The 24,761-nt window shown below is 54.7% G+C and overlaps 3 protein-coding genes across 4 annotated transcripts; all 3 read right to left on the bottom strand.

Annotated features, from left to right (window-relative positions):
* Positions 1-1,045: 1,045 nt before the first annotated feature.
* Positions 1,046-14,050, bottom strand: DCDC2B (doublecortin domain containing 2B). Its single transcript, XM_090057423.1, has 11 exons — positions 12,335-14,050; positions 10,433-10,490; positions 9,170-9,246; positions 8,789-8,920; positions 7,951-8,097; positions 5,930-5,969; positions 5,044-5,112; positions 4,363-4,552; positions 2,904-3,007; positions 2,319-2,381; positions 1,046-1,183 (listed from the first exon to the last, which is right to left on the bottom strand). Exons 1-11 carry the CDS (start codon positions 12,979-12,981, stop codon positions 1,106-1,108), a joined length of 1,605 nt encoding a protein of 534 aa, XP_089913549.1. The 5' UTR covers positions 12,982-14,050; the 3' UTR covers positions 1,046-1,105.
* A 135-nt stretch (positions 14,051-14,185) lies between these two features.
* On the bottom strand, positions 14,186-19,660 carry IQCC (IQ motif containing C). 2 transcript variants are annotated; one of them, XM_090057424.1, is made up of 5 exons: positions 19,583-19,660; positions 18,360-18,503; positions 17,497-17,842; positions 15,986-16,107; positions 14,186-15,135 (listed from the first exon to the last, which is right to left on the bottom strand). In XM_090057424.1, exons 1-5 carry the CDS (start codon positions 19,628-19,630, stop codon positions 15,094-15,096), a joined length of 702 nt encoding a protein of 233 aa, XP_089913550.1. In that variant the 5' UTR covers positions 19,631-19,660; the 3' UTR covers positions 14,186-15,093. The 2 variants fall into 2 exon arrangements, with proteins under 2 accessions (XP_089913550.1, XP_089913551.1); XM_090057425.1 differs by having other exon boundaries at positions 17,497-17,839.
* Positions 19,064-24,051, bottom strand: CCDC28B (coiled-coil domain containing 28B). Its single transcript, XM_090057427.1, has 6 exons — positions 23,560-24,051; positions 22,042-22,257; positions 21,494-21,663; positions 21,110-21,264; positions 20,863-20,885; positions 19,064-20,504 (listed from the first exon to the last, which is right to left on the bottom strand). Exons 2-6 carry the CDS (start codon positions 22,200-22,202, stop codon positions 20,450-20,452), a joined length of 564 nt encoding a protein of 187 aa, XP_089913553.1. The 5' UTR covers positions 22,203-22,257; positions 23,560-24,051; the 3' UTR covers positions 19,064-20,449.
* Positions 24,052-24,761: the final 710 nt, after the last annotated feature.

The raw sequence follows: 24,761 nt of genomic DNA, 5'->3' as shown, positions 1-24,761 counted from the left end.
TCTGAGCTGCAGGCATAGTTGGGAGGCCTCCTCTGATGGGAGCATAGTGTGAAAGGATAATGAATCATATTATATTGAGTTACTTTCTCTGTCAGCTCAGAAAGTGGTACCAGCAGCATCCAAGTAGAAGTGTTCTCCATGAGACAGCACTGCATAAAGGCAGTAACGAGCTAGTTTTTCAACGGCATTCTACCTTGGGCTATCAGATCACAACACAGTAACAAAGTGGACGTACCTCAGGTACAGCAGTTCTTACAGCCGTCATAAGTTCAGTTCTCTTCCTAAAGGTGCTTATCATCAGACACTCAGTCCTGCCTTCCTCAGGTGTCCAAAACTCCTAGTTGTGACTAGTTGCATTAAGGACTGAATACAATCCATTCCAGGCCAAGGAGTGGATACGTCAGACTAGGAAAAGCTTTTCTGCCTTCATGTGTTATCAGGAAAGGAAATGTATTGCTCAGGTGACTCTGGAGTTAATAAAATAGCTATTTATTTTTATATAAAGAGGCTTCCCTTGATTTAGGTTGATGCTTTTTAAGAACAAGAATGAGCCTTCTGGGACTAGATTTGTTATAATGCTCATCTAACGATGGTCAAATGCAGGGGTAGAAATGAACCAGGCCTGAGCAAAACAGAGCCACAAAATCATTTTTAAACACAGGATCTATAATATGGAGAACATTTCCTGGCAGACATTTCAGTAGAGAAGACTTAGAACTATTATTTACAGTAAAAATAAAAATTCCAGTTCAGATACAGACTAATTCCTTGACTACTGATGCTTATAACTGTAGGCCCAGCGTTTCCACCTCCTCCCTCAAATCAAACGTTTTAGAGAGAAGGGAGGGAGGGAGGCAAGTGTTTGTTTTCAGAGAACAAGGACCTGAACGTTCACATTCCAAAGCCTTCACAGTAAGGCACTTAGTTTCAGACATGGTACTTTAACCTGTCCCCAGATTGGGCAGTGGTGTGTGGTGTTACAGGAGTCTGGAATCCAAGCGGTTTGTTATCTACCACTAGCACAAAGAGAACGCTAACTTCTCCCACTTGCATCACAGCCACTTCACGTGCTCTTCAGATCTCACTCACAGAGGGAATGCATCTTTCAGTTTGCTTCCACCTCTGAGTTGCTAGAGTCGTTTCGTGTTGTCAAGGCCTTCTGTGATCTGCGAGTGGTGCCAGCCTTTTTGCATTTAAAAAGACAAAACACACAGGTGATTTGTAATGTAACTAATATACTGGTTTATACTGGTTACTGTTCTGTTCTAGCTCTCCTGTGGGTGTACTGCATGATCTTGTACTTCTCTGTACCTTAGTCCTCCTGTGTGCTAGGTAAGAATCAAGACCCATTTAAGAATGATTTGACTAAGAGGATAAAATAATTGTACAGCACTTGGAGTCAGCAGATGAAAGGCCATTTAGAATGACATCAGCAGGCACAGGGGGCAGCGGAGTTGTTCTCTTTGCAGGCAGCTACTGCTCCAGTCTCCAGGATAAATACAGAGGAGAAGGCTTCACATTCACCCAAGAGTGCTCTGTAGGCAGTTCTTTACTTAGACCCAGTCCCACTGAAGATCAAAGGTAAAACTCCCAGAGATGCCAAAGGAGCCACCAGGTCCCTACCTGGCTAGAATTACAGTGTAGCACAATGTGATTAAATCCTGATGGAAAATGGTTAAGAAACAAGCTTTCAGATTCATTTCTTAGCCATAATTTCCTGCATTTTAACTGGGATTTTAAAGACAAAGCTTCCAGACCCTTAGTTAAATAATTTGTATTTGTAACCAATCTGTGCAATCAGTTCCACATATGTAGTCAGGTGGGCAAAGCCTGGAGGCTGCCATCAGCCCTGGGAACATCAGCACAAATTTACTGCCTCACCTGCACAATGGGAACGGTTTGTACTTCCTTAACTGAGCTGCATCCTGCAGAGACTTGGCCAAGGCAGTCACTGCTGTGTGTGAAGCCTCGCATTAAATGCTTGTTGCACAGACTGCATCACTTCAGAGATTAGGGCAGCTGGATAGTGCAGTGTGTATAAGTGCAGGCCAGAAGCTCAGCCACCTGTGCTGAATGCTAAGATCCAGCCACTTCTGCAAATCACTTTAATCTGATTTTACAGCAGAAGCTGGAGAAGACGGAGTAGGACAGCTGGCTGCAGTAGGTGCTATTACAGAGCTCTGTCACAAGAGGGCAGAGAGCAGGTAAGAGTCCCCACAGCAAACTGCTACCAGGGGATGGAAATGAATGCAAAACGATATTAAACACGCACCCCTCCCCTAATACTAAACGCACACACATGCCCCTGTTCTGAGTACCTTCGTGTGGGGAGTTGGCCTGGTTTTGGGTATAATTTCCTCTTCCACAGTCTCTGCAGCACTCTGGAGAAGGAAGAAAATGAAGGTAGCATCAGGGAAACCTTATCTCCTTTCCTTTGGAGAATTTCTGACCTCTCATAGTGTAGCAGAAAGACTGTCCTCTGATCTCACAAACATCTCAGAACTACAAATGCAAATCAACTGGTGAAATAAATGGAGCTGTTCTCTAGCTTCAGAAACTCCCCTGGGCAGTTGCATAAACATGTCTCAAGGGAAACTGCAAAAGTGCCTATACAGTCAAGGCTAGAGCTCAGCTTCAGGCAAGGTACCTAGGCCATCACTATACTGTCGATTCCTCTACTCAGTTCTCAGATTCCAGCTCTGGCTTGTATTGCAGAGAGAAAAAACTTCTTTCTACTGATCATTTGGAAGGGCCTGTTTCCCTGGAAGGCAAATCTCCTAGGACATCAATTCCTCTGGTGCAAGAGACAAAGTCTAGGGACTGCACAGCAGCCACAGAGTCTGGGATACTTCATTGCTTGGAAGAGAAGGGACCTAGCTTTTCCCCGGTGTTACGCCTCTTACTTGGTCCACGGGCAGCTCCACCATCGTGTGCTTATCCTCTGCCACTTCCTGAGCCCCTCGCATCTCCTTTCTTGTGTCTTTCACTTTATAAACACCTCCCTCTTCTGTGAAAAAGCAAAAGGAAACATTTAGAGTGGGTTTCACAAACCCTTGCTCTGGCTGAATGCTGCTCAAGTGAGAGGAGCAGCATTGTCCATATTTGTGTTGTGTTTAAGTTGATACCAGAGGACCGGACTGTGGCATGAAGGCCACAGGAGCACCCAAAAGTACCCCGCACAGCATCCTGTAGGGGTCAGGGACCATAAGGGGGCTGAGCAACGTGAAAACAGGCTGGCATGGGTCAGGATCCTAGGATGCTGGGTGCTGAGCAAGCAGCCTTGCTTGAGTCTGGGACCCCAGGGGGCTGAAGAGCCTGAGAAGGGCAGGACAGGGCCCAGAAGCTGAGGATGGGGGCAGGGGATCTAGGCTGAGGGGGGCACAACCAGAGAAAAGGAGCTGAAGCCAGAAAGGCTGAAGCCCCAAAGATTAGTGGCCTGAGGGGGCCAAGTGTTGTGGTAGGGCCAGGGGGCCCCTCCAAAGTGACCAGTTAATCTGCAAGGTATGGGCATGACTACAGGGAGAACGAAGGCTACGAATGCAGCCTCCAAGGCACTAACAGGGCCAAGAGGGCCACAGTGGAGTACCCCAGGGGGCAAAACAGACTGGCTGATTGAGAGCTTGGGGATCACTCTAGGACCTTGAGGCAGCCTCCCTAAACTTCATAGAACACATTCAGGCATGGCAGTAAAGGTTAAGGGAGGGTGCCCGGAGAAGCCCAAGTGGGGCAAGAGTTGCAAGGCCACAAGGGAGCTTCGCAGCCACCCTTGGGGCCACATTGTTACACCCACCCTCCAGTAGCACATGCCTTTTGAAATTACTTTAGTCCTTTTGATCTCTTGGGCTCAGGCCTTCTCCCATGCTGACACCACCTCTCAACAACTCTCCAGTGTTTTCCAAGACATGACTTATCTCAAGCCCTAGTGTTTCTTTCCCACTTTTTCTCTTGCAGCCAGCTGTTAAACTGCACCGAATATGTTCAGGAGTAGTGGTTAATAGTCCCATAGCAGCTCAGCCTCTGTCATAGCTCCTTCCCAGGGCTACTGCCAAGAGCTCAGGCACATTAAATAAATAATAAATTAAGAAAGTTTAATTTGCTTCCCACGTGTTATGCTTTTAAATGTTTGCATGCAATTCAGTAGCGTCACTCCAGATAAGCCTGCAGAACTCTGTCTTGATTCAGGTCTCCAGAAGAGTCTCATTCATGGAATATTTGTTGCTGGGGATGAAGGAAGTTGAATGAAAATAGCATCAACAAGGTGTCATTATCTCTCTTAAGCACTTCCAGGTTGGACCTCTTGCTCCCTAGCATCAAACTAGAGCCATTCCCTATCACTTTGAAGCACACGTGGGACTCCTTTACCTTGATCAAGCCAGTGTGGGGTGTTCCTGCGACTCTTCTTATTTTGCCCTGCACGGGTAGGTTTGGTGTGGAAGACTGACTCTTCCTCCCTGTGTGGATATCTCCTGGCTGGCCTGCGTACCATCAGGGAGGGAACAGGGGTCTCGTCCTTCTCTGCAGCTCCTGTGGACTGTACCCTGCGGCTGTCTAGCTGAAATCAATATTCACAGCAGACACCTTAATCCAACACAGTTGGCTCTTTTTAGACCCGAGGCAGCTCTCAGAAGACGCCAGCTCATCACTTTAACTAATTTCTTAACTGCAGAAGAAAATACTAGAGCAATTCTTCTGCTGCAAGGAACTCGGAAAGCCGACAACAGGGCAGGGTGGTTTTGACACTCTGGAGCCCTACTGGAAGTCTCTGGGTTTATTGTACACAGCTGTTCACACACCTAATACTGTAAATATTGTACAGCACCCTTAAAAGGATCTCATGGTACCCCAGGGTGCCACAACTCCCCAGCTGAGAATCCCCAGCCTAATTGTGAAAATTCCACAGCACAAGTGACAGAGACCCTGGACCATCTGCCCCACGCGCCTCAGCTGTGACTAGTCCAATGCCATAACGTCAGTCCTGAAAAGTACGTTTCAACAAAACCCTCTGGGTGACCCGAATAGCAAGGGTCAGGCTGTAGCTGTTACCTGTTGTGGAGGTTCGAGGAGGGCAGAGTCACTGGCTCCGTCCTGGGAAGTGGCGTGGAATTTACTAAACTGGGGAGGAGAACAGAGAAAGTTACAATAAGGGGAATGAGATGGACACACAGGCCTGGATTTACTGGGGCAATTCCAGCCTTCATGGGAGTATTCAAATAAGTCCCACTGCTGTAGCTGAGATCTCTGTATAGCAGCTTCCCCATCCCAAGAGCTCTCCTGCCCTTGCCACTCTGGATTGTCAGAGTGAATTGGGTTTGTCCCACCACTGCTCCTACCCCATATCATTGGATCCCAATCTCCCCCCAGATGGAGTTCGGTGTAATCCTATTGGTGTGATCCGCCCTTGTACCAGAATTTCTACCTGATCCCCAATCCTCTTCTTTCCCCACAATTCCCCAATCCCTGCCCCCACTGCTGCCTTCACAGTGGCCATGTTGTAAGCTCAGCTAGGACATGGGCAGGTGTCCACGTGCAAGAAGTGGTGGTATAGTGGAAAGCATTCACTTCTGCCAGCCCCTGGTGTATTGATCAGCCCAGAACGTGCTCAAAAGGTGGGGATCAACGTAGTGTGTGGAGGTGATGCTTGAGCAGAGGGATGCCAGCTCAGCAAAGGTAGGACCATGCAAGCTTGGCCGGTTACAAGGAGCAGGGATGGAGAGCAGATACACTGGGACAGCTAAGGGGGAACAATGCTAGTACCAGTATAGGAATGGAGAGGTACTGGCTTCCCTTCAGCTGTTACAGCTAATAACCAGACAATATTGCATTGGCCCAGGCAGCTTTCTGCTGCATCCACTCCTTCAAACTTGTCTAAACAGAACAACCCTTGAGCTGTAGCACCAAGGCAGCTGCCTATAAAAACTAAGCCACTTACTCCTTCATTGCGGATCCCGCGCCTGTTATCGGGATGGCTCCTGCGACACAGAAAAGGCAAGATCTCAGCATGTTAAGATCAAGAGCATTTAAAGAGGCAGAGGACTGGGGGAGGTGGGGGGTGGTGTATGTGTGCAAAACTGCACTTAAAAAGAACATACACACACACACATACATATATATATATACACGTACACATATATACCTATACACACACACATCTTCTAGCATAAAACTTTCCATCACACACCTTAAACCACACTAAGAAACCATGCACCCATTACAATAAACGCACCCACTCCCCTGCAACTCTGCACACCCACTCACTTCCCTAACCCAATTGCAGTCCCCACACACATGTTAACTATGCCCCCTGACACTGAGCAGTGGAGGCTGTTCTCCCCAAACCAAATAGATGACGCACAGCAATAGCCCAGTGAGCCTCAGCCCTGCCCGGAGGGGGGAACCTCATGCTCCAGGAAACATTCGGTCTCTTACTTCCCTGCTGGCTGTGCTGTTCATGATGTAAAAGCCCATTGCGCTCCAAACGTTTCCACCATTTGTTTCCCCATGGGCTGCCAGGCAGCCAGCGAATGGCTGAAAATGCACTTAGTCAGTGCAGAGCTGGACTCTTCAGAAGACAAAAGGCTTCATAGGCTGCTGCCAACCCCAAGCCAGCCAAGACGACTGTGTGTTGGCTCATGCTATCATTCTCGCTGGGGAGCTTGAGCCACCTTCATGCTTCTTCTGAATGCTGGCAGGGAGAGTTACTGGATGTGATCAGAACAACCAACTCCCAATTCTAAAAAGCTTGATAAAAATCAGAGTCTTTCCTTCGCTCCTCCCCTATTTCTATCATTATCTGGATAATGAGACTCAAGTTCCCAAACACATTCACAGGAGAACCCAAAGCAGGAACATATTCAGGGATTTATGTCTCAGAGTTCCCAGAGTAGATTTGTCAGTGGGATGTGAGCATGTGGCAATAGCTGTTTGTTCCCTGGGTTTAAATCATGAACAATTCTGCAAGGGGAGGACAGACTATGAGTGTTTGGTTCCCAAAGTTTCCAACCAGTGGTCTCAGACTTCCCAGGCCGGGCTCCAATCACGCTACGCCAGCACTGCTGGAAATCACTTGACATTTGAGATCTTTCTTTTAGATGATTTTGGCCCAGGTGTGGTCTGGTGGCAGGTACTGACTTTAACAGTCCCTAGTTTCATAGTTTCTAGGGTCGGAAGGGACCTGAGCAGATCATCAAGTCCAACCCACAGATCATGAAGTCCGACCCCCTGCCATGGCAGGAAAGACTACTGGGGTCAAACAACCCCAGCAAGGTATGCATCTAGCCTCCTCTTAAAGACCCCCAGGGCAGGAGCCAGCACTACTTCTCTTGGAAGTTGGTTCCAGATCCTAGCCACCCTGACCGTGAAGTAGCGCCTCCTGATATCTAGTCTGAACCTACTCTCAAACAACTGATGGCCGTTATTCCTTGTTACTCTGGGAGGCACTCAGAGAAACAGGGTCTCTCCCATTCCCCACTGGGCCCCCCTGACTGGTTTGTAACAGGCCACTAGATCCCCTCTCAGCCTTCTCTTGTGGAGGCTGAACAGGTTCAGGTCCCGTCGCCTCTCCTCGTAGGGCCTGCCCTGCTGCCCCGATCATGCGAGTGGATCTCCTCTGGACCCTCTCCATGTTGTCCACATCCCTCCTGAAGTGTGGCACCCAGAACTGGATGCAGTACTCCAGCTGTGGCCTGACCCTGTCTGTTGGTGCCCAGCCTTTTTCAGAGCTGCCAAGTGGCTGTAATGCCAAAGCCCTGGATGAAGCAATCAAGTCCACAGGCATCTCAAACTGAGTGCTGAGAAGACACCTACTTTTGGAGACTGTGACACAGTATTTTAATTTTTTGAGAAATACAAACAGCCATTGGGTCCTATTATTTTCCCTTCCCCATTTACTCCCATAAAAGGTTACTCTTAACTTCAGCACCAACATCAAGTCCAGGGTCCCTGCCTACTCACCAGAACACCCTCTGGGCAGAATTTTCAGGCACCAGCAGTTCAAAGTAGGGCAAGTTTTTGTACTTCTCAGTCCCAACAGCCACGTAGTAACCACCGTTCACCAGCTCCTCACCACTGGACACTGCAACTCCATCCAGCCTGCAGAGCCTGCGGCGAGAAGGTGACAAGAAGTTTAGGAAGAGCTTCAGTGGGACAGGTGAGGGGTATGTAGCAAAGGCAGCAAATGCTCCTGGGAGGGGGGGAAAAGGGAGCAAGGAAACCGGAGGAAGAATGCAGAAAATGGGAGAGAATTCTGTCTGGACCTCAAGCGGTGCCCAGCTGGCTGGCAGCCCAGGCGGGGGTGGCGCAGGAGTGCGGGCTCTGGGAAAAAAAAAAAAGGATCAGTCTCCTCGGAGCTCAAGCACTGAGCCAGTTTGGGCAGTGGCAAGAGGCACGGTATCCTCTGGGAGCATGGGCTAAGTTTATCACAGGCTCCAAGTTGGTGGGGTTACGATGCCAGGGGTCAGCGTGGTATTTCAGAGTTGCCTCCAGGTGTCAGCAAACCTTTATCTTAATCTCTCTACTCTGCAAACTCTTGTCCAACACAACCTGCCCCCCCCAGCATGAATAAAGCATAACAGAAAGGAAAACAATTTGCTCCTCCTCGTTACCACGTGCTCACCACACACCCTAGCCCTCACACAGGCCCTTGCATGAGCTCCAGGGCCACGGGGCAGATCAGGAGCAGAAACAGGTGAGAGCCTGGCATCGCAACTCTCAGCCCCCTGCCACATCTCCTCACCTAGGCCAAACAGCTGTGCGGAAATTTGAGCCAACGGTGCCGTTTCTGGGGACTCACCTTCGGACAGCTCCGCTGCGAAGGCTGGCTTTCTCCGTCAGCAGCCCCAGGATGCCGTCCCACTCCAGCAGGGTGCTCTTGGAGAGGAGCAGGCGGAAAGGGGGGCTCAGCAAGTCCCCGTTCCGGAAAACACTTCAAAAGATCCAGATGTGTTTGCATGAGCCTGTGTTCCTACTCGTGCTCGCAGCCCCATGTGCACAACAACGACCCTGAGGGCCCCCAGCAGCTTAGTCTGTATGTCAGCAACGCCAGCAAGCAGCCAGCGCTCAGCTCGTGCATGCTGGCGCTGCAGGTGTCGGAGCTCCTCGGGCCGCAAAGCAACCCCCTCCTCCAAGCCCCCAGAGACTCTCTGCTCCCCACGGCCCCTTGAGAGACACTCACTGGATCACACAGGGCAGACGGGCAGGCTTCTGCCATCGCGCCGACACAGTCAGCTTCTGGGGAGCAACAGGGCGGACCTGGAGGCCAAGTTCATCACACAAACATGTCACACACGCCTTGCAGGTCTCTGCCCTCCACCCTCCCAGCAGGGCCCCAACCAGGTGGCACCTCCTAACTTGGCTCAGGGTCCCCGTGCTGCTAGGTGAGGCTTGTTGTCAAACAGCCAGGCCTGGGAGCGGCTCCATGCAGGCATCAACACAATGGAGTGGCATGGCCGGGCGCATTGTGGCGTTGCCAGGGGCAAGGAGCTCTTGTGTACAGATCAGGTTTGCGGTGCTAACGAGGGAGAGGGACTGCACGTGAAACAGCACCGTCGCACGCATGACATCCCATCGACTACCGTCCTGCTGGGGCACGCGGCTGCCTTCAACCTGAGCATTCCCATCCACTGCCACCCCTTCCCCTGCTCCTGAATGACTCAGGCTTGCTGTCCTCCCCCAGCTTGGGTTCGGACGGGCTGCTCAGTGCCATTACTGTTTAAAGAGGGGGAAGCAAAGTGGAAAACAGACCGTCAAGGCCGTTTCTAACCACAGCCTGCTCCTGGTTCTGACAAACAGTGTCCTCATTGGCTGCGGACGCTTGGGAGAGATCAGCAGGAGAGCTCCTCTTCCCACCCAGCGCTAGCTCCTGGGTGTGTAGACTGTCCACAGGCAGATCTCTCAGAGAATCACAGAAAATCAGAGAAAATGAGGGTTGGAAAGGACCTCAGGAGGTCACCTAGTCCAACCCCTGCTCAAAGCAGGGCGAGCCCCAATAGATCATCCCAGCCAAGGCTTTGTCTACCCCGGTCTTCAAAGCCTCCAGGGATAGAGAGTCCACCACCTCTCCGGGTGACTGTTCCAGACCTTTCTAGTGAGAAAGTTTCTCCTGATGTCCAACCTCAACTTCCTTTGCTGCAACTTGAGCCCATTGCTCCTTGTTCTGTCATCTGTCACCACCTAGAACAGCCCAGCTCCATCCTCTTTGGATCTGCCCTTCAGACAGTTGAAAGCTGCTCTTGCCAGCACCCAGCTCTATAGTCAGCCTTGTACAAAAACCAGCCCCCAGCAAAAAAAGTCGCCCCATTGTCGGCTAAGTAGCAAGCATCCTAACCCCAGACCTTGCCTTCTGCTGGGGGAACAGGCTCGCAGTGATGAGGCCTAGCAGCAGCTGCTATTTCAAGACAATTGCACACATGCACACCCCACCCTAAAAGGGACTCACCTGCATGCCATTTTTCTTCCTAGTCCCACTCAGCTGCTTCAATCCCTGATTTAAATAGCTGTAAAAATGGAGAGAAGATAATTAGCACACTCCCAGGCCACGTTCCCTGGGGCACCATGGAACAGTGAGACGGCCGTGACCCCGAGAGCTAGCACAACTAGAGTTTTAGCCCCTGGTTGGGTCTCTCAGGATGAACAGGCCAATGGTAGGGGCCAAGCAAAAGTCAGGCAACCGGTCCCCCTGGATTGGGGGCTCAGCAGCAGTCTAAACTACCCCTGTAAAAGAGAAAGGGACAGACCTTAAGCAATGCCCTATTCTTGCCCCAGACAACATTCGATCACCCGGGAAGGATCTGGATTCACACACAGGCATAGCCACACTGTCCTGTTTCCTCTGAGCAGCCAAAATCTGGCAAGAAAGCTTTCTTTATACAGAATGAGCTTTAAATCCCCTCACTCTGAGTGGTCTCAACAGCATGGACCAAACTGAAATTTGGACTGCTGGACCTCCAGGGCACACTGCAGCTCCTGACTTGTTGAAAGAGGTCAGAAGAGACCCTGTACGCGGGGCGTTCACTACTTCGGTACTCAATAGCACGAAGGACAGGAACATTATTAACCAGTCTCATCACCCCTGCGAACACACCTGAGCCAATTCACTTGGAAGGCAACAGCAGCCTAGCTTTGCTCGCACTTGGGCCCTTTAGGTGCCACGTGTTGTAGGCTTCCTACATGGCTATCAGAAGTGTATTTTAGCTCCTTTTCGCCTTTCTACCTCATCCGGTCTCCAGAACATCAGCTGGGATAAGAACCATTACATTTAAAATTCCCGACCAACAGAGAGTTCCCGGTTCCTCGGCAGAAGGCATTTGTGCCACGTCACATCCCCCTCACCAATTCCATGTTTCAGCCTTCGAGCCCAAGGCTCCAAGCATTTCAATTCATGATGCTCAACAGTTTCCTCAACAGAACTCAGCGTGGGCTTTTGGGGCCAAATTCACCCCTGATGAAATCCCACAGATGAGTTATGACAGGAAGGACCCCACCCCAGCTCAGCATGTTTTTAGTTCCTGTTTGAACGTCTCAGGGCCATATGAAATTTAAGGGACCCAGCAGAATGGGGACAACTCATCAGAGGGGGGCACAGGTAAGGAAAGCTGTGCTGGAAATTGGTAGCACAAAGCCCCGACTGTCCCCGACTTCTGCACAACAGAGATGCCTCGCAGATCGCTACAACCTGGCAAAGAACGTGTTTTTTCAGTTGATTATTTTCAGCTCATTCTTACGATCATATCAGCTGAAGAAAAGAGAAATTCCCCTTACCAAATGAAAAATGACTCCCATGTATGTGTCAGCCCTCAGCTAGCGCATATGCAAATATTTACAACAGAACCCAACAAGTAAAGGAATGGCAAACAACCAGACCTTGCCCTTCCCAGCTGCAGGGCTCCACTGACAGGCTTTTTAAAACCCAGAGTATTAAAAACATGACTGCTGGCTCCCCCGTGCAATTTAGAACAGGTGGCCTGAAATGAGCAGGTAGAGCAGAAAGCGGACATGCAAGCTATTGGCACAAAAAGCAAGCAGCATCACGAAATTTCAACATACTCGTGGCTGCGGCTAAATGCCCTTTGATAGAGGAGAGGGAATGAAATGGGCACACAGGGGTTGTGCGGGTGTCAGCAGGACCCTGGGAACCTGGCTGTGCATCCGCACAGACATAGGACGGTCGTGTTCCTTGGCCAGCGGTCCTATAAAGGAAACCCAAGTTTGTGCCCCTCAGTTCAACACCACCAACCACCTTTCAAAGCATTGCCTGCTTGAAAGTGCACAGTGACGCCCTTCCTTCTTGCCCCCTCCCAAGGGATCCCCCTTATTCCACCTGGAGACCGAAGCAACTCACTCAAGCCTTTTGAACCTCTCGAAGCCAGCTGCCACGTACTGGCACCCATTCTGCAGCTCCCCCAGCTCCATGACCCGGTGGCCCTGCCTGGGGGTGTAGATATTCCTCACTGCCACGGGCGCGTGGATGGTGCTGGTGACCTCGTTCAGAAATGCTTCAAAGGTGAGGAACTGGCGCTGGTTAACCACAAACTTCCTGCCCTGGAAGAAGGGGTCTCCATTGCGATACACCACCACGTTCTTGGCATGAGGCGGCAGGGCTAATCTGGTGGACCTCATTCCCTGTGGACCACCCACAATCCACGGATCATAAAGCAGCAGGGTGACCTGCACCAGGCAAAGCACAGAGGAGAAAAGCCCCTGGAGTCCTGTGCAAAATACAAGCACTTGCTGCCTGGCTGCCTTCGTGCTCCCGTCCCTTCTTGGAGCTGCTTTCTGAAAGTGTCCCTGGCTGTTTCCATGGCTGCAGGCCCAGCCAGAGCAGAGTGTTTTGTGGGCTGGCCTGGCCGTGTCACTCAAACCAGGAACAGGAACCACACAAATACCCCTCTCTTGACTATGCACAACCAGAGCAGAAAGCTCCTTCACAGCCTGAAAAACCTCCAAACTGCAGGGAACTGGCTTGCCCAGGAGAACAGTTACAGCCATCCACCTCAGGCAGGGATTTCAATCCCATCCACGGTGGGAGCGTATGAAAAACACACCGCCCATTTCTGATCACTCCATGGTCTGTGTGACAGGTGGCAGGTCTCAATCCACTGCCCCACTGGCAAGCGTCTCACCAGCCACATTTCATTACATGGGCTCAAAACAGGGCCCCAGGAAGGACATGCCAGTGGTTAGGCCACTGTAGCCTTTGCTACAGAGCACCCAGGCTCAGTTCCACCTGCCACAGACTTCCTAGGTGGCCTCAGGCAAGTCACTTGGGTTCCCTAAATCTCCTTTTCCCATATTTAAAGGGGAATAAGGCTTTCCTGCTTCCCAGGGGCATTGCGAGAAGTGTACTAAAATCACGGCAAGGCGACTAGGTATATGATGCTAACAGAGGTCTGAGCAGTGCCATTGAGAGGAGAGGCCCAGGAGTCTGCATTGTCCGGTCGCTTGCACTAGTTAAGGGGATCAGACAGAGGAGCTCAAGCTCACGTCTTTCAGCAGCATCCAAAGAATGCAGAAAGAAACAAAAGCTTTACTTGCATCTATGGCTGAAGATGTCTGCATCCCACACCTTGGAGCAGAGACTCAGGACGCCAGCCTGTTTCCAGACATCCCTGAAACAATCCTGTTCCCCTCCCTCTGCCACTCTTCCCCCTCCAAAAGGAGCAAAGCAGTGACAATTTCTGCCTGTGGCATCAGGGCATTTAAACTCCCTCCCCCTGCTCTCAGTGCCAAATCCTGACCCTGCTAAAGTCGAAGTTCCATAGACCTCAGCAGGCCAGAATCAGACCCAGAGACATTCAAAGACTCAGATGGGCCAGGTGATGCAATGCTGAAATGGGTCTGTATTGACATGGGACAGCCTGTACTGAACAGATTTGCTTCTAATAAAGAGGCTGGAGTATGTGTGCTACTGAAAGAAAGGAGTGAGAGACCTCAGCGTGTTGCCCAAGCTCCAGCTTGGTTCCATGGCAGCCTGTCAGCACAAGAAGGGGTGATCAGGAGGATACATTCAGGGGAGTACCCAAAAGGTTTATCTATTCACTTTGCAGATTGCTTAGAGCCTACAGACAGTTCCTGCAATACATCCATTGCCACCTGCCCAGAGTGATGGGCTACAACCTCTGTTAGGCTCCATGTGGAAGGTCTGTGTGAGGAGCCAGGCTACCATTGATCAGAAGCACATGTGGAGACAAAACACTGGAAAAAGAATGTTTTATTCAGGAACAGACTTGGGAAATAAGTGAATATATTCAGGGACCGGCACAGGATGAGGTCATACATGAAACATGCACCTGGTTCCATGACTGCACGTGGAAGGAAGATGCAGAGAACCAAGTGCTAAAGGCCTGCAGTATGAAGTGGAGCAGCACAGAGAAAAATCCCCTTTCTGCCATATATGAGGGATCCAGTGGATCACAGCAGAGGCAGCCAAGCCTCCCAGGGAAAGCATCCACACAGACAGTGTGGTCTGCACACACAGTGCCAACCCTCTAGGCCTTGCTCAGCCAGTGGAAGTTCAGTCCGAGGGACAGCTGCTGAGTTGAGCCATGGAGACCACCACAAAGCTCCGGGATCTTCGAATCTTGGGAACAGAGCCCTGGTCAGTGGGAGCCTGAACCTCCCCAAAGTGTGCAGCTCAGCCAGCTAACACAACAGGGGCTTAGAGTCAAAGTACCCCACTGCCTCCCTGTAGCTCAGTGCGACTTCAAACCAGTGGCCAGGCATTTAGAGAGCAGGACCTTTAAAACCCCATCACAGCATCCCTGCCTTGGATTCACCCTAGAGGCTCAGGTCGAGCCAGGAGAAACAGGCTTCCTCCAGGCTGAGCACTAGCTCCTGCAGAGTTCAGCTCTACAGCAAAGGCACAGGTTTAAAAGAAGAGTCTTCGTTGTCACATTCCTCATAACCAAAGCCAATCCCAAGATCACCGTGCCAGACAGCCCCATTGCACTGGAGCGAGTGCTCTCCCGGGTGGTTGGACTCCCTGCAGATCAGCCAAAAGTTACCCTGCTCCCGCAAACAGGATACAGTCCAGCTAGCCCCAGAGAACATCCTTCCCCCAACGGGACACAACCGTGGCGTGCAGCCCACTGGGATGGCCGCTTATCTCTCGGGAGCCCCCAGCCTTTGTTTCAGGATCAAGTACTACAAGACAAAAAAGTGGGGAGGGAAAAAAAATCACCTGCTATTGTTTTGGGCTGGCAGCATTTGAACAAGCAGAGCGTTTGTTCCTGCAGACTCCTCAGAGCCCTGTGGAGTTGTCACATGTGATGGGAAACACTGTGATGTTATGGTCTTTAGAAGGATGCAACTGAGGCTTCAACAGCTAGATCTAGGTACCTCCCTCCCTCTAACTGGCTCCCAGAAACAGCCTGGACAGTTCAGATTCCTGCATCCAACTCACTGTTCTGCTACTGCCCTGACCATGTGACCATGGCACATCACTGTACCTTAACACTGAATCCAATTTGTAAGGCCCTTTAAAGCCGGAGGATAGAAGGCACAATCTACACATTATTTAATCATCATGCCTTTATCACCCAATTACTGCTTATTCATATGCATACTTGCAGGCACAATGCAGTGTAGCCTGTTCTTCACAAACCTTCTATGACAAAAGGTATCCAGAGAAATTATGTGAACAGGCTGTGCAATGAGTACTGCCAAACAGTGACGTCAAAACAACAGTGATGTCTTTTGAACAGCCCTACTGCTCACCACAGCCAGCTCTCCATTTAATTTAACTGAGGCTCAGAAATGGAAAGCAATTAGGCATGTGCAAAGCATCATCACCTCCAGGACAGCAGAGCAAATGTGCCACCATCATCTGATCCAACTCTTAGGGGGGTACACTTTCGGCCTGGAAATCTAAACTCCATGGGAGCAATTAACTCTGCATTACAGCTCCAGGCACAAGGCAGCTCCATCCAGCATTTTGAGTGTGCACACATGTACACACCCACCCACACAATCAGAAGAAAGATGAGGCTCTTACATTCTTACGGCTTGCAATAGCTTGCTGCAGCCACAGCATCTCCATGGCCAAATGCTTTCGGTAGCGCTGGAGCTCAGGTAGCGTCTCAGGCAGCATTTTCTCCATGCTTCCAAATGAAAGCTCTGCACAGAAACAGAAGCAGGAGCAATTATAGCCACCAACAGCACCTTCCATGTTCCCATCACACCTTGACCCATCCTTGGAGCCAGATTTGGGTGCAAAAGCCTCTCCCCAGATCCCACCCCCAATCCCAGGGGAGCCGACTGTTTTGCTACAGCACACAGTAACCTGGCTGGCCACAGTGGTGACCTTCTCACTGCTGTTTGCGGCTGTCAACACCTTCTCGCAGCAAGAAGAGTCTGATCACATCCTCCAACTTATCCCCCCACCTCCTTCCCCAACCTCCATTTCTAGGCATCTCTGTACCAACCCCGCTTGAACCCATCGCTTCCACCGAATGACAGTTCTGGTCTGTGCTAGTTTAGGTTCTCAACCTGTCCTTCTCACTTCACCGTCAAAGAAAACATGCCATTAACCAAAGCAAATATACACAAATCTACTGGAAACCAATTAGGAACGTTAAATTCTTGTGCAGCTCTCAAAGGATGCAATATGCAATCACGGGCCTTAAACTGCAGTAAAACCAAGGAGAAGTTAGTCAACTCCCCCATGTGGCTTCTGCTGGCAAAGTGGGACAGATGCATCTGTTCCCTTAACTTTCTGGCAATGTGAGAAGTTGTTTGCTTTCTAGCCTCTCACAGAGGAAAACAGAGCAACTATTTTCTTTACCAGCCTGCATTACAACTCCAAAGACTTACACAGCTCTTGTTCTTAACTTTGCTCTCCCCCAAAAGAGAGACAGTGAATTTCAGGACAGGTACCTGTCTGGAATAGACTTTCTAGCTTGTTTGTGCTCAAAGACCTTGCAAAAAAATCCTCTATCATGATCTCGACTTTCAGCTTCTGAAAACAGTGGAACCCCCACCAACCACCACCACTGTCCCAATGGAAGAGATGGCAGGAAATTTATATGGACAAAGGTTCAGCTATTAAAGCACTTTTTCCCATGCAAACGAGACTCACTGGAGGCCAGAACCTGTGTGTTGGAGAGAGGAGGGTCGGGGTTCTAGGAGAGACACGTGGAGCCACGTGATCCATACAGAGGCTCTGAGCAGGGGTCCAGAGCTGCAGTGCGCTTTGCTCTTATCCACACACACAGTTCAATCACTCAGAGCAGCACCCACTGCTGCTAGCAGCCATCAGCAATGGGTAACTTCCTACTACAGACAACGTTATTGGGAAAACAGACACCATTTCTGCTGAAGACCCAAGAAAGAGACTCCAGATGGAGTCAGCTGTAGCCAATTCTAGCCTCAGGTGTTTTTCTGAGGCCTTTTGTCTCCCCAGGAACCTGCTTCAAAAGTACAAGCATTCTGCTGGGCTACTCAGCTAGGCCAGAAGGATCTAGAGTGCCTGGCTGTGCACTCTGCACATTGATTCTGGTTTCTTACCCTGGCTGGCTCTGGCAGACCCGGTCTCCAGAATGGTGCTGCTCCATACAGAAGACACGTTGCTACAGTTCTTCCATTCGCTGCTCTCCCCTGGCAGGCTGCAGTCCAGTCTGGTGGGTGTCTCTGCCTCAGGCTGCGGATTCAGCCTCATTCCACCAGCATCACTCCCCAAAGGCACCTCCTCACCTTCCAGCTGGCCTGCGGGGTTTGCGATGCCCTGAGAGTCACAGTCCTTCTCTGGTTCCAAAGTCTCCAAAGCATAAAGCTTCTGCTGCTCTTTATCGGTGGCACTCTGGTCTTTGGATACAGCCTCTTGGCCAATCGATCGCTTTGCTTTCACCTGCTTCTGAAGAAACAGGTTCGAGAAGTTAAACAGTCGTAGAGGGAAGCAACTAGCAGAAATGCCCAGCAAGATCAGGCTCTTCCCGACACAGTGCTTTCTGCAGCCAGGGATCTCCACCAATGTGGTCAGTGGACAGAGGTAGCTAGGTCAGGCAGAAACTAGAGTTGCACCTAAGCTTTCATGAGCAATAGCTGACTTTATCTAGTAACTGCAGAACTTGACCGTGTCCATACTAGGATTGTAAATGGCTATTTACAATCTATTTAGGGAATAGATAATTGTGTGCATTTAAGCTATGCTTTGGGTTTTTTTGTCTTTTATAGAGAGTGTGATAGAAAGCCACCGTGTACGTGTACTACAGGCCAACAAGCCTCCAAAAGCCCCTCTTGGCACAGCAGGGATTTCCTGCCCAGAGGCAAGAGCTGCAAGTCCCTGGCACCCTCTGTAGTCAAACCTGTGGTTAGCACATGGTCAGACACCACATACAGTAGGCGTTCACCTCGTGCTCAGCAGGCCCTACCTCCTGAAGAAACACGGGCCTGGGTAGAAGGCTGCCTTTCCACTGCAACCGATCCAAACCCCCTTCGATCTCCATGACAGTGCTCTCATATTCCTCCTGCAAGCTTCGAAACCTCTTCCTCACCAGGTAACCTCGGATGTGAGCCTAGAGAAAAGAGACAGAGCTCCCCAAGTTCCCACCGTGCTACAGGCAGAGGCAGAGGCAGAGCCAGAGCTGAGCCTCCTTGTCCGACGGCCTCCGATTAAACATCCCGTTATGCAGAAGGAAACTTAGTTCCCTTCTCTCTTCCTTGCTGAACATGACACGGACGTGATCACTAGTAAAACCCAGTCCTCAATACTGCTGGGGGTGGTGCTGCTATTCAAGCCCCCAGTTCCCATGGTGGCTGCACCCTGGCCCGAAGTGATCAGGCACTTTTTAGTATTATTAATGATTAGAAAAAGTTTCAAAACGTCATGTAAACTCGACCCTCTCTTGCGCCCCCCGCAATAATCTCACAGCCGACATCCTGCTGCGCACCCTGCAGGCCCCAGAGGAAACCAGGAGCCCCATGGGTCGTTCCACATCCTCCTCTCAAGCTTCCCCCCAAAAGCCATCCTCTCCGGTGGGCCCAGCCTTGCCACGGGCCAAAGCCGGCACTGCTCGCGCTGCGTCCCTCGCAGCCCAGCCAGGCCAGTGTAAGTTATAACAAAACAAAAGCAAGCTCCTAATTAGTCTTCTTTATTATCGAAAGGATTGTTCAGACCATCCGCGTCAGCAATCATAGCAAAGTCATGACAGCCATCGGCAAACAGTGGGCGCTCGGCCTCGGACATGGCTCGCGGGGCAGTGACCTCCGGCCCGGGGCTCCCCGGCGGGTGGGAAATTTGGGAGTGGGAGGGATCAACCCCACCCCTGCACGGCCAGACCGGGGACCCCCGTGGGCCGGGTCACGCAGCGCGAGACGCAGCTAACAAGCTGTTATCACACCATAATAGAAGGGCGAGATATCGTTTTGTAGATCATTGTCATCGCATACGACATCATACCGAATTCTAGGACGTCAGAGAATGTGACGTCACGACGGGAACCCCGACTGCCAGGTACTGATACTGGGGGGGGGGGTACAATAGAGACGTGACAGTGACGTTCAGTCCCCCCATCCCTCCCTTTGACCCCGTGACGTCTGCGCGCTGCTGCCCGTGTGAACGCTCCACTCCGGGTTAGCCCCGGCCCGGCCCCACCTGCAGCGCCGCCGCCGCCCCGCGCAGCCGCTCCGGCTCCTGCCCCATCGCCGCTGCCCCGGCAACCGCGCGCGGGCTGATGGCGTCATCACGGAGCGACACGCTGCGCCGAGGGGCGGAGCAGGAAGGCCGCCCGCAGTGCGGCGACCCCTGGCGGCGGGCGGGCGCGTGGCCACCCTGCAGGGCCCCGGGCCCAGCTCCCTCGGGCAGCGCCCCGGGGCGCCGCGACACCGTGCGCCAGCCCCCAGGGAGGGCCCGGCTCGCAGCCCCGCGCGTGGGCGAGGGGGCAGGGGCCGGGGCCTGCAGGAGCGCCGCGTCTGAGCTCGCTCCAAGCGGTTCACGCCAGCTTGCACTGGCACATGCGCCCCCAAAGCCCTTGGAAGAGGCGGGGGCGCTTCCAGCGCCTGGGGCCGGGCGGGTCGCCAAGGAGGGGCCGGGATCGATCCCCTGGGGGCAGGGCTGGGATCGACCCCCTGGGGCCAGGCTGACCCCGCGGCCCGACGGCGGCTCCCCCCTGCTGAGATCCACTCACCCCGTTCTCAGGAGGGGGAAACTGAGGCACAGAGGTGACATGTCTTGGCCGCGGCCCCCAGGGAGCTGGGGAGAGGTGGAGGAAGAGAGCCCTGCAGCCCCGGCTCCTCCTTTCCTTCCTGTACAGACTTTTCTCACCTGCTGGAGCGGGGACTTCACCCTTGACAGCAAGCCCACCCCCACCCCCTCCTCTTCAGGGAGCACGGCCCTTTGACCCCTCCTGCTCCAGGCAGGTGGCAATGCAGGCGGGCGGCGCAGCTGGTGCAGGCCTTTCCCTTGGCTCCAAGGCCCTCCCTAACGCTGCTCCCTGCTGCGCGGGGCCGGCGGCCTCGGTGCTTAGGCCGTGGAAGCGTCCTCCAGGTCCGAGTTCTCCGCCAGGTGCAGCTTTTGTCTGGGTTGCGCGTTAAGGAACAAGCCAAGAAGAACTGATCTGCAGTCCCGGGGCTGCTACATCTGCCAGAGACTGTGGCCCAGGCTCAGCCGGCCCCGGGGCGGCCTCCAGCCCGCGAAGCAGCAGAGGAGGCTCTACTGACCTCACCAAAGGCTCGGGAGAGCGCGTGCCAGCGAGGCGCAGGGCAGAGGGAAGACCCACAGCTTACCACCTCTGCTGTGGGGGGGGCGCAGCAGAGAGGGGAGGAGGGTCACCAAGCTATTCCCTCTTCCCTTCCCTGCCTGCGGAGCAGCCGGCGCTGCAGATACGAGCTGCCCCAGCGGGATCCATCAGCCCACCTGGTCCAGCAGCAGGATACATGGAGTTGCTGAGCTCTTCCAGCTGGAAAAAGGGGAAACAGAATCACCCTCATCCTGATGCAAGCAGCAAAGATCAAGGGGACAGGGCTTAGCCCGGCTCCCGACAGCAGGAGGAAGCACTGCGAGGAGTAGTCGGCCCCGAGGCCTCGGCTAGGACCGAGGCTCCGTGGTGCTAGGTGCAGCAGAGACCGGCCCTGCCCCAGGCGCCGGGCAGGGGGATCAGGGCTGCCTTCGAGGCCCACTCACATTGGTCAGCAGCTGGTCGAGGTTCCTGTCGGCCACCGCCTTCTTCTGGTCCTCGGACAGCTCCTCCACGCAGACGTCCAGGCTGAAGTGCAGGCGCGCCAGCTTCTCCTGCATCTCCCGCACGTGCTCCAGCTGCTCGAAGGAGCACTCCTTCCCTGTGCCCGGGGAAGCAGCCCCGTGACGCCCAGCCCCAAGAGCCCTCCCTGCACCAGAGCCCGGCTCCCTGCTCCCCTGGGGCCAGGCGTCTCACCACAGCCAGCGGGAGACTCCTAGACCAGCCACGATGCCAGCCCCGGCCTTTCGGGTGCCGCAAGCAAGACCCATCCCACAGGGCCGGGCGTTGGTGCCATGGACCCCCGCCCCCCCGCCAGTACGCCTCCTTACCGAATGCCTGCAGCTTCCCCGAGTGGAAGTCATTGAGCAGGTTCAGGAGGCCGCCCTCCATCTCGTACACGTCCGAGACGTCCGTCAGAAAGGTGTGCTGCAGCGGGGGCCCCAGTGCCACCCCTGCGCCGCCCCCCGGCTGTGGGGCACGAGGCTTCTCCTTGTTTATCCTGTGCAACACCCCCCCCCCCCCCCCCAGCTTAGCTTTTCCAGGCCTACACCCAGTCTCCTAGCGGGGTCCTAGGAGCTCTCAGCTCTTCCCCCCCAGGAGCTCAGGCCAGTTTGCCAGCATGCATCCCACCTTTCCAGCCACGCAGGCCCACACGGCTGAGCCTGGACATGGCTGTGCATGCTGGGGCAATACACCGGCCTCACCTTGGTGGCCGTGTCTCCCTTGTGGCCACTGCAACTACCACCTCCTTGCACGTAGAGCAAGTGGCTGCTGTAGCACAAGCAGGCCCATGGGGCAACAGGCCCCAGGTTTGACTGCTGCGGGCACAGCCCGTGCCCACGGACTGGGCGCCAGCGGCACAGTCCCCAACACCTACCTCTTGAACTTGGCCCTCTGCTTCGGCGAGGGCAGGTGAGGCAGCCCCAAGGAGAAGGTGGCGCTTTTGCTGGTGGGGACAGGCAGCTTGCGCAAGCCGCTGGCAGGAGCCGGCTGGGCCAGGCAAGCCTTGGGGCTCCTCTTCTTCTTCTTGTCCTCCATCCCGAGAGCCCGACTGCCAGGCCGAGGCTGGGCTGAGGATCGGTGACGCCTGGCGCTGAGGCAGAGAGACACGGGTCACACGGGAAGCAGACCCTTCTCCATCGTGGAGCTGCTCCAGCGTCGATGCGCGAGGCTGGGAGTTGCCACCCATCAGCGCCTGCTTTCTGATCAGCCCCTGCCCCACAGCTTCCTCTCCAGCCATGACGCCGGGGTAGGGGCAGGCAGACACCGGGACTGGTTTTTACCTTGGGGCCAGGGGCCACTAGAAGCTACGGCGCCAGCTCTGCGTCCCTTGGCGAGACGTGCAGTCTGGGCACTTCCCCTGCCCTGATCTCTGCCCAGGTGAGGACATGAGCCAGTTACTTGGGGTTTTCCTCCCTGACACCTTGTACAGCACAGTGAGCACTTGGGAAAAGAAAATCCCATCTCTGAAGGGCTGGATCCCAAGGCCTGAGCTGCACAGCACGGCTCCCCACGGCAGAGCTCCCGTTCAGGAGCTGGCACCGCACTTGCCGCCGGCTGGAGACGTGGCCCACGAGAACAAAGCCACAAGATCAGGCTGGAAGGAGATGCAGCCGGCACAGGGAGGATGGGCACCGCGGGAGGAGACGGGCTCTTGGGTTTGCTCCTGCTTTGCTAATCCCCCGGAAGGGATTTTGCACCTGCAGGGCAGGGTGTTGCTCGTCTAGGACCCTTCGCACCGCAGCCCCTTTCCTACCCCCACCAGCTCCCTCCAGTGAAGCGGGGGCATCCCTTGGGGCAAAGCAGGGGCAGGGCAAAAGTCCCCCCAGCAGCCCTCAAGCCCGTGCTGGGGTATCGCACCCGGCTCGGTCTCCGGGACCCACGTAGCGTTCGATCCAGCCAGGGGCTAGTCAGTGCCAGCCGCCAGGTCTCGGGTCGAGGCGCCCGGTGCCGTAGGCCATCGCTGGCTGCGTGGTGCCCGCCCCGAGGCTGGGATCCTGGCTCTGCAGACCCCCGCGGCGCCCAGCTCCGCTCGCTAGGAGTTGGGCCAGGGTCTCCGGGTTCGCCCCAACTGGGCCGCGCCCAGGACCACCGAGCGGGTCCAGCAAGGCCAGGCTGCACGACCCGCGTCCCGGGGTCCCTTGAACGCCGCCCGCTTCTCCGACACCTGCTGCCCCAGGGAAGGGCCGGGAGCCCCGCGGCGCAGCCCAGCCGGCGGCTTGACATTCACCCGCTTAAAACGCGCCCCGCCGGCGGGCCCGGCCCGCAGGGGCCGCGGGAAGGGAGGGAGGCCTGCCCGGGCGGCCCGAGCCCGGCGGGGGGGGGGAGGGGCGGGGGCGGACCCCCCCGACCGAGCGGCGCAAAACCGCCCGCCGGCGCCCCGCGGGGCACTGACCTGCGCGCAGCCGCCGGCGCGGGCGGGGGCGGGGGCGGGGCGGCCGAGGATTTGCATTTAAAGGGGCCCGGCCCGCCCGGGCACGGGGAGGCCGCGCGGCGGCTGCGCGGTCGAGGTCGGGCTTTGCTGCGGGGCAACCTGCGGCTCGGGCTGCCGCCGGGCCCTGCTCCCGCCCGGGAAGAGCTTGAGACTGTGACCCCTCGGGACAGGCCCCTGACGGCGAATGCCCGCGGCTGAGACCCTGCGGCCAGCGGGGGGAGTCGTCCTTGCTGGGACGGCTTGGACAGCCGCCGCCCGCCCTCCGGCGACCCCGGCCCTGTTTTCCTGTGGCTCCGCGCTGATAACGTTATTACACCGTCACCCGGCCCTGCGCCGGGGCGGGGGTTGGCCGCCGGCACGAACCGGGGGTGCGGGGGGCGCTCCGCACAGGCCCCGCGCCCGCGGGCAGCTGGAAGGCGGGCGCGCCCCAGCGCGGCGCTCTCCGTCCCAGCGCCCCCCTCCCCCCCCTCCCCGGGCCGCGGCCGCGCCGCCGGGAGCCGGGCGGAGGAGCGGGCGCCTAGGTCCTGCTTCCTGCGGCTACGCTGAGCTGTAAGTCGGCGCTAGGCTCTGCCAACCCGGGGATCTCACTGAATTTTGTTATTAACATCTCTCTCTCTCTCTCTCTCTCTATAATAGTTGTATATAAACACACATCCTCTACCATAGCCTTCCGTCGCACCTTCTTTTAAAACCCCCGTAAGAAACCCGCACACCCGTTACAATACCCCTTCCCCTAGCCCGTCCGGTCCCTTCGGCCCGGCAGGCGGCACCGGGGAGCAGCTCCGCGGCGGGCAGCCTGGCCCTGGCCCTGGCCCTGGCCCTGGCTCTGGCTCTGCCTGCCTTCTGCATCTTCCTGTGGGCGGCCGTGGTCTCCGGGCCTGCCTTCTGCGGCCCGCGCTGGCTCCGGCACTCGCTCAGCCCCCGCAGGCCCCGGGCTGCTCCACGGTGCACTCTCCCGCCGGCTGGAGCGTCTCAGGCGGTGACCCGGGCAATACGCGACAAGGCAGGCCCTTTTGGTTGCTGGCCTGGGCTCCAGCTGGCAGATTTGGCTCGTGTACCGTGCCCACAGGAACCGGTGGATGTCTGGCATGCCTCTGCCCCTGGCCCGTTTCTTCTCGCACGGGGTCTTCCTTGCCTCCTTCTCCGTTTTGGACCCCCGGGAG

Source organism: Crocodylus siamensis, chromosome 7 (assembly GCF_052110815.1).
Source record: "Crocodylus siamensis isolate JL-2025a chromosome 7, ASM5211081v1, whole genome shotgun sequence".
In the NCBI taxonomy this organism is placed as follows: domain Eukaryota; kingdom Metazoa; phylum Chordata; order Crocodylia; family Crocodylidae; genus Crocodylus; species Crocodylus siamensis.
This window is presented reverse-complemented; position numbering and strand designations above follow the sequence as displayed.

What these genes read in the sequence shown, in the direction of transcription:
- IQCC (XM_090057424.1), bottom strand. Translation starts at nt 19,630, where the DNA reads ATGGGGCAGGAGCCGGAGCGGCTGCGCGGGGCGGCGGCGGCGCTGCAG. An exon ending in GGCCCGTGTTTCTTCAGGAG is followed by an intron (nt 17,843 to 18,359) that starts GTAGGGCCTGCT and finishes CTGTTTCTTCAG; the next exon opens with AAGCAGGTGAAAGCAAAGCG. An exon ending in GTCTGCCAGAGCCAGCCAGG is followed by an intron (nt 16,108 to 17,496) that starts GTAAGAAACCAG and finishes GTTTCTGTGCAG; the next exon opens with AGCTTTCATTTGGAAGCATG.
- DCDC2B (XM_090057423.1), bottom strand. Translation starts at nt 12,981, where the DNA reads ATGGCTGTAACTGTTCTCCTGGGCAAGCCAGTTCCCTGCAGTTTGGAG. An exon ending in CGCAGCGGAGCTGTCCGAAG is followed by an intron (nt 8,098 to 8,788) that starts GTGAGTCCCCAG and finishes TTCTCGCCGCAG; the next exon opens with GCTCTGCAGGCTGGATGGAG. An exon ending in GGCCAACTCCCCACACGAAG is followed by an intron (nt 1,184 to 2,318) that starts GTACTCAGAACA and finishes AAATGCAAAAAG; the next exon opens with GCTGGCACCACTCGCAGATC.
- CCDC28B (XM_090057427.1), bottom strand. Translation starts at nt 22,202, where the DNA reads ATGGAGGACAAGAAGAAGAAGAGGAGCCCCAAGGCTTGCCTGGCCCAG. An exon ending in TCGACCAGCTGCTGACCAAT is followed by an intron (nt 20,886 to 21,109) that starts GTGAGTGGGCCT and finishes CCCTTTTTCCAG; the next exon opens with CTGGAAGAGCTCAGCAACTC. An exon ending in GAAGAGCTCAGCAACTCCAT is followed by an intron (nt 20,505 to 20,862) that starts GTATCCTGCTGC and finishes CGCGCAACCCAG; the next exon opens with ACAAAAGCTGCACCTGGCGG.